The 13,713-nt window shown below is 41.3% G+C and overlaps 1 protein-coding gene across 2 annotated transcripts in view; it reads right to left on the reverse strand.

The window, feature by feature from the left end:
- Window positions 1-8,391: 8,391 nt before the first annotated feature.
- The window catches only part of epha8 (eph receptor A8), a 143,783-nt gene continuing 138,461 nt past the window's right edge, over window positions 8,392-13,713 (reverse strand). For both annotated transcript variants that reach the window (XM_028574942.1, XM_028574941.1), the window contains exons 18-20: window positions 13,384-13,574; window positions 12,254-12,412; window positions 8,392-10,237 (exon numbers count right to left, since the gene is read on the reverse strand). In XM_028574942.1, the coding sequence (XP_028430743.1) occupies window positions 10,123-10,237; window positions 12,254-12,412; window positions 13,384-13,574 (465 nt within the window). In that variant the 3' untranslated portion in view covers window positions 8,392-10,122. The remainder of the gene's footprint in view (window positions 10,238-12,253; window positions 12,413-13,383; window positions 13,575-13,713) is intronic.

Raw genomic sequence — 13,713 nt, forward strand, 5'->3', positions numbered from 1 at the left:
GTGCAGTACTTGACCCTACAAACTGTAACTCCACACTTAAATAAGCAACGTGAACACATGAGCTGAGTGGGTGGTTATCAATGTACATATTTACACTTTCATAGTATACGCCACCGATTAAACTGCTTACCTTAATGGAGTACATACAGTTTTAAACAAACATGGCAACCTGCACAGATCAAGTGTAAACTACGGTGTCTCGTAAGGTACAAAAATCTGTTATAAGAATGGCAACAGTGCTGCCTAGTGGCCTACTTAAGACTACTACCTTACATTAATATAATGACTTAATGTGATTAATTCTGAACAAACACATGAATAATTGGGCTTGTGCAGCTTTAAATCTGTTACCATGTGGCAAACATTTACACAGTGGTTACTATTCATTTGTCAGCATACACGTTATTTGGTAAACACTTGTGCTGACACTTGGAGCCTTCAGCCGAACAAAACTTCAGCGTGGGAAGAATCTGTTGTGGCTGTGAACAAACAGATCCTTTTTTCGTTTTCTGTGTTATATTAACACCATGACCTGACCGCGTCTACATCCCTGTGACAAAATAACTGAATCTAAAGAACTCGGATCTATGTGGAGTCTTAAGTCAAAATCTTTTGACTTGATCCTTTGACTATATTTATATTAATTTAGTCATTGTGTCTGTGTGTACCTTATGAATTACATATGACCTATTTACTAAGCACCAAAACATTAAGTCATGAATATATGGATGATATAATAATGTTTGCGCAAAATTGTGCATTGAAAACATATTGTGTTGCCGTGTTGGCTCAGTGGGTGCAGAAGGCGCACATGTAATTAGAGGTTTATGCCTCGATGCAGAGGTCCAGGGTTTGAATTTGACCTGTGACAGTTTCAGGTATGTCTTCCCCCCTCTCTCTCCCCTTTCTCAAGCAAAAAACTGATTGTTGAGCTCGGCCGGGCTTGGAAGCGTTGCATTTCCCTCTACTCAGTTCTCCTTCTCCGTAAACAACATGAAATCAAGGAGAGGGTTAACTTTTCCTGCTCCAGATTTCCCACCGTGGTCAGAAAGAACAGGGGAGACACTGTTTCTCCACCGCTGGAGTCGGTACTCCCTCTAAAGCTAATCCCCGTCACTCTCTCACTCGCTGTACCACACACACACACACACACACACACACACACACACACACACACACGGAATGCATGTACACACTGACAATGGTAATTTGACTTTAGAGGGGTTTTAGGTCTAACCCCTGATCAGGTCCTTTTTTGCTAGAGGGAAAGTTTCTATCTCTCTGGCACATTTACATAAGTCGTTTATTTCCTTCAGGAGGTTATTGGGTTGTTCACTGCACAAAATTAAATGCTTCCATGTTACTGATCTGTAGCTGAACTGAGAGCTTTAGCCTCATTCAACAGTTTGCTCTTGAACACAGTGTTCAATCATCTTTCCCTACCTATCTTATATAGCGTATTAATCACATTTTGTGGTAATAAATTCTTTTTCCAATTTTGTGAAATAAAGTGTTTTGGAGCTCAGAGAAATTTTGTGTTTTTGTTTAGGGGAAAAGTCCCCGCACGTAGGGGTGGAGAAAAAATAATGAAGAACAAAAGTAAAACTACCAATGGTAGTAGCAGGCAGCGGGAACTGACAAGGCATTCCCCGGTGACTGGTCCTCGCTCAGCTCTCACGGATTGTAGGCTACTTGATGAAATATGCTGGTGGAATTACAACATTGCAAACTATAACACATGCATTGTTCACAAGGTTGTTGACAAAGACTTCTTAATGAGTGTGCAGAGATTTACACAGATTTGAAAGCTTGTTAACAAATTTGTATTGTATGCTACTTTACGACAGAAGCAAACTTGACAATAAATGCTCGAGCTTTTAAATCCATCTGCATCGTCTGCCGCTCCCTCGTGATGCGGACCTGCTGCAAGGCGATAAGAAACGCCAAGGCCGCTCTTGTCGTGATCAGCTTTGTGCTCCGTTTGCAGTCAACCGCAGGACATCAGGGGGGGACATGAGGACACGGACGCAGCCGAGGCTCGGAGGGTGCCTGATTGCAGATACAAAGTGCTACCGCCGCCGCTTTTCAGAGAAGTCAATCAGGGGACAGTGTAGATGGTCGTTAGTGATGGGCGGGACTCGCCGTCGTCATGGGGACAGGGCTGCAGCTGATAATTGGGCGTGGGACTCTGTGGCAACAAAGCAACACGGCCTTAGTAATGAGATTAATGATGTTGTGTTAGGTCTTGTTTCACCAAGGAGAGGATTATCTCCTAACAGCCCTCCTAAGGTGAAGGAAAGGACAATTACTCAGACACAGATTCATCAGGCCCATTCCCCATTCAGGCTGAGCACGAAATGATGTTGCAGAGCTGGGTCAGGTCTCATTCCCGCACGAAAAAAAAAAGCAATTTACTTTCGAATTCAATTCAAAAACTCAGCAATGTGCATTAAGGAAGTCAAAGTCAATTGTTTTCAACCTGAGTGTTGCAGAGTGAGCGTTATGGTGCTGCAAAGTTCAAATGAACTCCTGATCAAACACCTCAGGGTGACCATGAATATGCTTCTTGTATATGACCATGCAGGCGGAGTAATGATGGTCGTGTCCTTGATGAATTCTCGAGCTCCGCCCTCTCTGAACACAAAAAAATACTCATTAAAAATGAGGTTTTGTGAGGAGATTGCCTAAATGATGCACCGCTCCTCGAGCAAATCTCTCTCAAAGGGCGCATTCAGGACTACATGCTGATGTCTGTCAGGATGGATCCATAGAAAATTCCATGCAGGGAGGATGAGTGCATCAGAAGGTGAATGCTGTTTATTTAAGCCTCTCAACTAGTTTTATTGGTAAACAGACATTATTTATTCACAGCTGACTTCTGAGGGCTGCACCACGAATCGAGATTAGTGGGTTGAAACTACAAACTTCGAGCTACCAATCTACACGATGAAAATGTCAAGTTTTGAAGAAAATTTGGATTGTGCAACAAGGCAGGTCTGCTTGGTTCTTTCAGGGAATGAGTGTACAGATTTAAAAAGAATATGTTTAGGGCATTTCCTCTCTAACTGGGACGTTTTGGGACCGATTGGTGGAGATTGCTGTAGACAAGTAAACACAGAGATACACTGGTAAGAGCAGATGAGGTTTAACCATGTATCAGGTAATTTAAATAGCTCACGTTACTGTATTTTGTGATCAGTTAACTTAATTTAATATTGTATGTGGTGTTTACTTTTGCGGGGTGTAAATGTTCCACCAAAACTAGTTCCTTCCTGAGACTATTTAGCAGAGCCACCGTCGCTGCGTCCGGAGCTCAGCACCACCCAAGACGATTGTGATTGTGAACCCAGAGTGTTTTTTTCTCCTATCCCAGAATGTATCTGTGGTGTAGTCAGACCTTACTCCACAGAGACTAGGCTGAACGTGAACAATGGCAGGTGCGTTCCAGTTTAAGCCCCGCCCACTATCACTCTGCTCTCTTTAAAGCTGGCTAGGATCGTCTCGGCAACTTATCTTGCATACCTAACCAGAGGCCTGTACTACGAAGCAGGATTTGGCGTTAACGAACTAACTTAAGGCTCAACCCAGGATTTTCTGTACTACGAAGGTGGATCAGTTGTTATCGGGTTCAATCGCCGTGGTAACTCATGCTGAACACCTAACCTGGTCGGGAGCAGGTTAAGTTGGAGATCAGAGATCAACCGGTGTAAAGGCACCGCCTACTGACCAATCAATAGGTCGATTGATAACAGCGTCACCGTTCTTAAAGAAGATCGGGCGGAGCTCGGTGCAGAGAGAGAGATAGGGGGAGAGAGGGGGAGAGAGGGGGAGAGAGGGGTGCGCTCATAAAAGTTAAAACATTTAGAGACCAACAACCCCTTTAACATGGGTATTTTTTTTAAATATAGCCTATATATTTTAATGGGAGGGAATTAAATATCGGCTTCTTGAGCCATGTGGCGCCAATGCACACATCGGTTTGAATTATGTTTTTATATTTTTATTTGCTTTCACGGTCGCTTCCCACTGCCAGGGTTGCAACTGAAATAAAAGGCTAAAGCAACGACAGTTTATGGAAAGCACAAGTGTAATTATGGTCAGATCTTCCTGAATGATGGGGAAGTGATATTGGAGTTGTGATTTAAACATATACAGCGTCGACTATTTTTATTTATTTTTTGCCAGCTTTCCTTCCTGTTTTAGAAAGCAGCGACTGTATTGCGTTTTCCCTGTAAAACCGTGTCTGTGTTCTTCATATTTATGGAGAATTATAATTTGCTCTTCTTATATATAACATGCGGCTCTGATAGATGTTTGTGATTGGTCGTGGTGCGCAAACACCGCCTCTTTTATGTGAACGCGCGCGCCGCTGGATTGGGAAACCCTGAGTTGACTGAACTAGTTGATAACCAGCGTCGTAGTACAGGTTATGCGGGACCGCCGTTGTTAGGTTAGGTGAAGCCGGATTACTGAAAGAAATCCAGGACAAGTTGATCTTGCTTCGTAGTACAGGCCTCTGGTCTGGACAAGTTTGTGATCAGTGTTTCGGATTGAAATCGGCTAAAAAGCCACTTTAACTAATCAACCCCTTTGGACATAATGTCTCTATGTTAATCGATGAGCGATACAGATTGTAAGCATTCGATATTCACTCTACCATATCTAGCTTGTTTGCTGCTATGTGCTAGACCTTCTCTTTAGTCACTTTTTTTCTGAAATCAGCTGCAGTTATGGTTAGCAAGTAATTTGCAGACTGGAATAAAAATGAGCTTAAACACTAAATGGCTAACCTACAGCTGTGGGGAACTTCAGAGTTGGATGATAACATTACTTGTTGTCATTTGATCCATTTTAAAGCTTTAGTGCGTAACTTTTTGATATTAATGAAAGCCCGTTACATTTAAGCCATTGCCAAATGAGTTTCTACAAAGCTAATTAAGACTATCAGCTCCACACAACATTTTCTGTATTTCTAAGTATGGCTATGTTCAAAAGATTCTGGTGTCCAATTCCTGCGCAAAAACTCGAGTGATGATAATCCATCATGTTTTTTTAATCCTCCGTGTCCTCCTTGGCTACTAGCAACTGCGTGGAGGGGGGCTGGGGGCTCTGTGTATTAGAAATAGTCCGAAAATTACTGTTGCAGTCACACAAAGACAAACGTTCCTTTATTGTGTATTTATGGACAGTTTGCACATTTATGGTTTATCATTAGCAACAAGGATGATTCATCAACTTTAATAAAACATCTCAGAGTTGTATTATTTGGAAAACAAATGAGCATGAATAAATAATGAAATGTGAATAAATCCGGTTGCTTTCTTCTTTTTTTTCTTCCTTCCAGTGACTGAACTCTCTGTATACATTATAAATCAATTCATCTAGCAAAAACATATCCTAAATTTATAAAATATGGGTTTTCAGTTCAAGTCCAGTGTTGTTCAAAAGCATCCTAAAGAAACCAGTAGTGAAATGCCACTATAATACATATTCAAGAAATATCATGAGGTTCTTCTCTAATAAAAAACTGACATCAATCATCTAGAGGAAAACCTACCGAGGTGCACGAGAAAAAGACATTCTCTTGATGGCACGGAGAGGGGTATAAATTAGGGCTGATTATGTACTTTTGAGAGCCTTTAAATATTAACATTCCACTCACATGTTCTTCGCCTTTTCATCAACATTGAGGCATGAACAGCGTCATCACATTTGATCACAAGTATCACTTTATTTTACAGTCTGTGTAGCTTATGTGTTCTATATTATATTCCCAGTATTCACACAAAAACAATGTGTTCACATATGTACTCTGGGATACAGAGTTATTGCACTGATAAGTATTCATGTTTGCGTTGATTCCAAAATATCCACTGAAGTAAACAAGATTCGCTATCATTTTGTTCATGAATGCCAAGAAATTAAGAGGGCTTTCAGGTGTAACACCCTCCCAGCAAAATATTACTCCGAAGATGTTGACACGAAAACTTGGGTATAGTCACCCATTTTGGATGTTATCACTCCATTGAATGGGCAATGTTTATCAGCCTCATAGATATGGTTAGAAGTGGCCTGCTACGCCTACCAGTAGGTCCAGAAGGCCGTTATCACCTATTCAAAAAAACGCACGTTACTTGGTTAGGTTTAAGCAAGAAAACTAAACTTAGTTTCCTAAAAATGTTCACATCAAGGACCACTAAATCGCACAAATTAAACCACAGACCCCCAGTTGATAAAATAGACATCTAAAGACAATCCGTGTCCCTGAGTTTTTAGTCACAGACTACAGTATAAGATTTTGCAAAGACTGGGGGTCTTGCAGGGTCACAATTCGCAAGACTTCATCTACTGTAGATTTGTTTTAAAAATGTAGCCAAGCTAGCTAGCTACCGCTAGCGTTAGTTGGTAATTTAAGGGAAAGTTTGCCGATTTTCTGTTCTGCCATACATGCAGATGAATGGCGCCAGTACCCAGAGCTCTGCGTTTACCCGCTGGTAAAACTCTGTTGGATGTCTTGCTTCAGAAGAGTTGAAAATTGGCACCTTTACCTCTTTAGCATTTAGCTTAGCCTGTTTGCTGCGTACCTGTTTGGTGCTGGTGGGAGCACCCATTGGTTGTTGACAATGTTCAAATGATTTAACTTCACTACCAAGCATAGACTGTTAAAAACAATGCTACCAAGACCTAATGCTTTACAACGCCAAGGCGGGAAAAAGACAAATACGGACAGAGTTTTATGACCACATTACACCAAACGATTGAGATGACAGGAGCGTGCCTCATGATTTCATTCTGATATTAGAAATTTGTCTGCGACGGTGGAATCGCTTGAAAAGTCATCTGGTGTTAGGTCGGCATTAAGCCCAGTTCAGGCAAAGATTTGCAGTGAGACAAAACCGTTTTAGATCATCGCAGGGAAAATTTACAGCGTTCTGAACCGGCCCATCTCAGCTCCACTCAAACCAGCTGATGGTGTCGCTGCGACTCAGGATGTGACCTATTTTAACAGCCAATAGAGAAGTCAGCTGGTAAAGTCAGCTATAAATTATATAAATAAAATTATCCATAATCCAGCTGGTCAAAATGGCAGAATTTTAGACGGAGCCTCAATGACTCCCCGAAAGCACGGTAACGTTATCTATCTATAAAATGCTGCAGACCGGCTCATTGCATGAAGTTGCAAGTTTCAACTCGTCTCATCGCAAATCTTTGGTCTGAACTTGTCTTTACAGTGACGCAAGAGTAGAATATTGATGCAGATTGGTGATCCAATTTAGCAATGGATGATAACGGCTTACCGAGCCAAAAAGGCTGTAGTGTAGGGCCATATCTATGGTAGTGCCCATTCAATCGGCTGATAACTGGTAAGCGGGTGGTATAGTGGACGATCTACAAATATATGTCTAATTTTTGTAGAAAGCTAAAAAGATTTACAGTATATTTAGATTGGGTTAGCCTATATTTAAGGATTTTTAAGGATTAACATTTAAGGGGAGTTTTAGGGAAATATAAAAATGCTGTACACAATTTTGCAGGTTTGGCAGTCATGAGCTACTTAAAGCAACACTAGAGAACTTTTCCCAGTTCTGTCCCCCTACAGGTTGGAAGTGGAATTGTCCATTACATTACATTGTCCAGTTCACAATAGTACGAATCCCACTATGGCCACGCCAAGACCCGCCCTTCAATAGCAAATCACTCCCACCCTCCACCTTGCCCACCCCCCTCCTCAATAGCTACAGACACAGAAATGGCACATCCTAAGGAAAGCTCATTGTGGGACTGGCTCTAGTGGCTGTAATTCTGCACCAAGGCTGAATTTCGGGAAAGAGACTTCAGATACAGTATTAGGGGACCACTAAGGCCTATATAAAAGTGACTTCAGATACAGTATTAGGGGACCACTAAGGCCTATATAAAAGAGACTTCAGATACAGTATTAGGGGACCACCAAGGCCTATATAAAAGTGACTTCAGATACAGTATTAGGGGACCACTAAGGCTTATATAAAAGAGACTTCAGATACAGTATTAGGGGACCACCAAGGCCTATATAAAAGAGACTTCAGATACAGTATTAGGGGACGACCAAGGCCTATATAAAAGAGACTTCAGATACAGTATTAGGGGACGACCAAGGCCTATATAAAAGAGACTTCAGATACAGTGTTAGGGGACCACTAAGGTCTATATAAAAGAGACTTCAGATACAGTATTAGAGGACCATTAAGGTCTACAAAAAGAGACTTCAGATACAGTATTAGGGGACCACTAAGGCCTATATAAAAGCATCCAAAGAGCACCATGTCATGGGACCTTTAACCACTCGAGGTCAAATGCCTAACCCCAAACAATCGAGCTGCTTCGTAGGGCAGGTCTTGGCGTGGCCATAGTTCATTCGAACTACAGATCTGCTACCCAATCTGGCAAACTTGCACAATGTAATATAACAGACAATTGTGCTTCCAAACTGTAGGGGGACAGAAGCTGGAAAAGTTCTCTAGTGTTGCGTTAATTTTGTATTTAAATTCATGGACCACTGTCAAATTTGAACAACTGTTAAACAACTGATTAAGCCAACACTAGGTGCTTAGTGGGACACTGGCAGCCATGTTGTAGGCCAGGAACAATCACAATAAACTGGTGTTGTTCAGTGTTGAAACAGAATTCAACAGACATTTTGATATTTTGTGCTGCCTTCTTTTACTGATAATTCTTTCACAAACACACATTTTATATTTCAAAATTTTAGCAGGAGTTTTACAACAAATTAATATGTGCTTAGCTCATAAGCACTCTTCTGTTGTACACCTAGCTTACACACTAGATAATGTAGTAAATGTAGTAGAAGCTAGAGTTAAAATCTAGTTGTCAGTTAGCATTGATACCAGGTGCTTTGCTTAAATTATATTGGGCTAACAAACAAGAAGCAAAAAAGCAATAACTGATGCTAATTTTGGCCTCATACATTTCAAATACATTTTCAATATATGCGATCTTCCAAATGCATTTTAAAAAATGCTTTTAAGCTGCATGAAGATGTATTACAGTATCTGAAACTAATCAAGGAAAATCATGCCTTGAAAAGTATTTATCAAAGTATTTGAAATGGCCAATATTATGTTATGTTGTTGTATGTATTTAAACATATTGCATGTAATTTATATATTTTCTCTTCAGTTTACTGTCACAGTGAAGAAAGTTTGGAAACAAATCTCATGAGCGAACAACTTACTACACTAATAAATGTTAGATCTTTTTCTTCTTGGGTTTTATACTGTATAGTTATTATTTATGTAATATTTTCAAACAAGCTAATTCTTTAACGGACCAACATTGTGACTCCAGTTGTGGCTGAGAAGAGATTTGTGACACAACTGCAAAGCCTCCACAACACAGAGAGATTGTAGAATAAAGTGCATCGTAACTGAATCATACACATCTTCCAAGTACAGTAGTTGTGCGCTACGCAGCTAAAAACTGGGCAGAGGGCTCCAGGGCTCTCCTGGGTTCATTCATCAAGGTTAGACGGCGGAGAAATGTGCCTGTTGTTGGTATTAATAGCCTGGGGTGAAATAGGTCTTCTCCGCTGTGGAGACGATCTGGCAACTTGGGTGAGCGCTATCTCACTTTTCTCCACTTTTTCTGGCTCGAGCCTCCTTCTGGGCCACGTTCTCCTCAAGCTGGTACTGAAGCAGAGGCAGTGATCAAATCATCATCAGAAAACACCCCCACCCTCTACATCACTCCATGTACTCTTACTATTGCCCGGTTCAGTAAATCATATTTCTCTGATAAATTCATGATGGATAAATTATCTTCTCTTTAGAGACAATACAATTAAAACAATTTGTGGTAATTAAGGCAGTCTTTCCATTTATAAACAAGACGTTTAAACTCAGAAAATGCAATCACATAATAAAAAAAAAAATGAAAGGTCGGACTTGTCCCAAAGAAGTCATGTTTACTTGCTCCATAGTTAAAACCGTTCAAATTTTGTTCTTCAATCTCTTCGGGAAAAAGTCTTGTAAAGTTCCCACGTATCGCTTATCCACGGAGTCCCTCTAGACCTTACAGAAGCCTGTTTCTAGATTTCAGCAGAGAGAAACCTCAGTGTTGGAGTTATACATGCACAGATGGTACACTCTTATTGAGGACCTGTGCCCTCATCAGCTGGACGCTGGTCATGATCTTCTTCTGGTGGCCCATTAGTGTCACCCCGAGCCTCTGGATGTCCCTGCACAACACACACACACACACACACACACACACACACACACACACACACACACACACACACACACACACACACACACACACACACACACACACACACAGACAGGAAGTGATGTTTTAGAGAAAAGGGAAGGACATGCAACAGAGGTTCCCAGTATAGACTGTAAAAATAATGGATGTAGCATGATGTCACCCTTGTGGTCTGTCGTTTTAAAGGCTCGAGTTTGGCAATTTCCCCATCACCATCTTGGTTGTTTTTTTAAAACTGGATGATTTTTGATGATTTGATAATTAAGCTGGGGAGGATGCCAGTGTTGCAATGCCGCTGAGCTAAGCTAAACATTAAAGAGCTTCGTCAATGGCCTATGTTCCTATGGGAATTTAAAGGCCTAAGTAAGTAAGGGTCAAAGTTTAAGAAGAAAACATGGACACCCAAATAAAGTTCACACCTATTTTAATGTACAAAGTTACATGGTTAGCATTGCTAAGCCTCTAAAATGACTTACAGGTCAGCGTGTAACCACGTCCCTAAAGCAGCCCCTGCTTTATCGTCTAATTTAAAATAAATAGGACAATCATTTACTAAATGACCATCATGCTGTATTGAAGAAGACTTTAAACTAGCGAGTGAGACCATAAACTCATTTTAAAAATGTTCACTGAGGTTACTGACTTCTATAGGAACAGACTTCTTTTTGGCGCAAGTAGAGTCGTCCCCTGCTGGAAATTAGATATAATGCCGGTTTCTAGGCACTTCTGCAGTGACTTCACTTTTCACCCCCGGAAGCCCTGTCCATTATTTTTACAGTCCATGGTCCATAATTGAATTGCGGATGTTAGGGTCAAATGGTTTGTCTCCTAACCACTAAGCCACGGAACACCCTTCCTATACAGATATTTCACATTAAAAGCTTTCCAGTGCATCAGAGAGTTTAAACCTTATTTGATGGGCCTTTTAAGGTGAAAAACCTGCAGGAACTGTTGAGCTTCACTGACAGTAGCTTGACACCGATCAAAGTAGAGGCAATTAGAGTTAGTTAGTGAATGTGAACGGGGGAATTACTAAAATTGTTGGCTCTTTGTAAATTATAGAGTGTGATCTAGACCTACTCTATCTCTAAAGTGTCCTGAGATAACTCTTGTTATGATTTGATACTATAAATAAAACTGAACTGAATTGAATTCTGTTAAAAAGACATTCAGAGTAAGATTATTACTCACAATGTAACCCCATTTCATTTGTTTGTGGCCAGCACAGATTATCATCTTATTTGATGGTATTTGAGACTGCGCTTTTATTTGGATATCAGCTTTTATGTGAGATACACCGCACAATTTGCTGCAAGAGGATCAAAGTAATGTACCTGCAGAGAGATGTGATCTTATAGTGTATGATTACAGTTGTGAAGGACAGACTTGAAGGCTGATTGAAATAGGAACAAACTAAGAGCCTGACCCCTGGCTCAGATATGAAGGCACTGGGTTTATTGTGCTTGTGACGGAGTTCAATGGAAGAGGCTCGTTAGATGGAACTGTAGAGGTGGTAATTAACAAAGAAAATGAACGGTGCAGAATCATGACTTTTTTGAGCCCTGAGTGCAGTGATTTCTCACCCTACATACAGGGGTGTCAAACTCAATTTCACTAAGGGCCACATTGGAAAATGGCCAGACATGTATAGTTCATTGACATGCTTTTATTTAACCGAAAAAATGTAAAATATTTTTGACTGCTATATTGCATGTCTCATATAGCCTTCTAACATACAGTTTGGTCAACATAAAGCCTTAAAAAAGTCAGCAAAGTTCCTTAGCACCATAGAATTTAGCAAAGCTGAAATTCTGATTACATTTTTAAAAGGAGGCTACCACACAGCCAACTCACAACAACCTGTTTCACACGCCTGAATATTCAATCTCACTGGTTGAGTGGAAATTTCTGAGTCTCAAAGTCTGGGAACTAACAGCTCAGTATCACCTCTGAGCTGTTATCACTCTCCATCATGGTCAGTACTTACCCTTGGTTCATGCTTATGACGTGTCCCAGAGTTTGGTACCCCCCTGCTGCAAAGTGGTCCTTGTAGCGACCCATCTTTATGGTGTCCAGCCACTCGTTTACTGAGTTACAGCTACTGAAGTCGGGGATAGCTCTCTCCATCAGAGAAGGACTGTTTAAACTGCGGCCGAGAGAGAGACAGATGGCCATAGATAGATAGATAGATAGATAGATAGAAAGTGAGAGAGAGAGAGAGAGAGAGAGAGAGAGAGAGAGAGAGAGAGAGAGAGAGAGAGAGAGAGATGAATGGGAAGACAAAAAGATTAGTTGGAGTCTGAAAATTAGAAAAGAGGCAAAAAGTGAGCAAGAGGCAGAGCTACCGGGGGGGAAAGGGCGGCTTTGAAAGGCGCTAGCAACTGAGGCAGAAAATCAATAGCAGTTAAAATGATAGAGAAGAGGTGGTGGCTGTGGTTGTAGGATGGCTGCTTTGAGTAGATTAATACAGGGAGAAATCCTTAACACTCCTCCTTCTCTGCCTGTTCCTCTACCTACCACTTCTCTCACACACACACACACACACACACACACACACAGATGCATAGTACCATGCACCAGTGACTCCATAGGACCTGGGATCTGAACTGAGCAATTTACACAGGTCCAGCTTTGGTCCGGGTGTCCTCTCAAACCTGCTCCCAGATTCACTGTGGATCAATGTCAATATCACAGCTAGGCTTTTACTTAATGCACAGCGCGTCCATCAGAAATGAGCTTATTGGAAAACAAACAGGACCGCTCGCTTCATTTGCCAGAGAACTTTGAGGGAAACTTTAGGCTGCAACTTTATCCCACCGCGCTCATGTTTGATAGCAGCGGGATGAGATTGGATTTACTCTGCCTCCCACACCAGGACACTTACTTAGTGGCCTAACAGTTTGTCACCATATATTGTCCAGGAGATCATCTTCTCAGCCCCTCGCAGATGGTGTCATGCTTTGATTTTCAGCTTAATCCGCTAATCACATGAACCAATATTTGATTAAATGTTGGCAAACTGTCTGGCTAAATTAAATCAAAAGACTACCAGGCATGTGACACAATGCACCCATGTTGCTTCAATACAAACGTGGACCTATTCAGTGGCCCACCCACCTGCAGAGCGTGTCCATTGACTTCAGGTTCTCTGGGTTGCGGATGAGCTTGTCAAGAACAGTAACTATCTGGCAAAAGCGTGGCCTCTCGTTGCGATCCTTCTGCCAGCAGTCCAGCATGAGTGTGTGTAGAGGACCAGGGCAGCCCATAGGAGCGGGCAGCCTGTAGCCCTCTTCCACAGATTTGATCACCTGCACATGTACAGCAAAATATGGATGAGACTACAGTGTCTGCTGTGAAGATACAAATAGGTTAGTTGTAGAGCTGCAAAGATTAATCGATTAGTTGTCAACTATTAAATCAATCAGCCAACCATTTTGATGATCGATT

This window comes from Perca flavescens, chromosome 4 (assembly GCF_004354835.1).
Source record: "Perca flavescens isolate YP-PL-M2 chromosome 4, PFLA_1.0, whole genome shotgun sequence".
NCBI classification, from domain to species: Eukaryota; Metazoa; Chordata; class Actinopteri; order Perciformes; family Percidae; genus Perca; species Perca flavescens.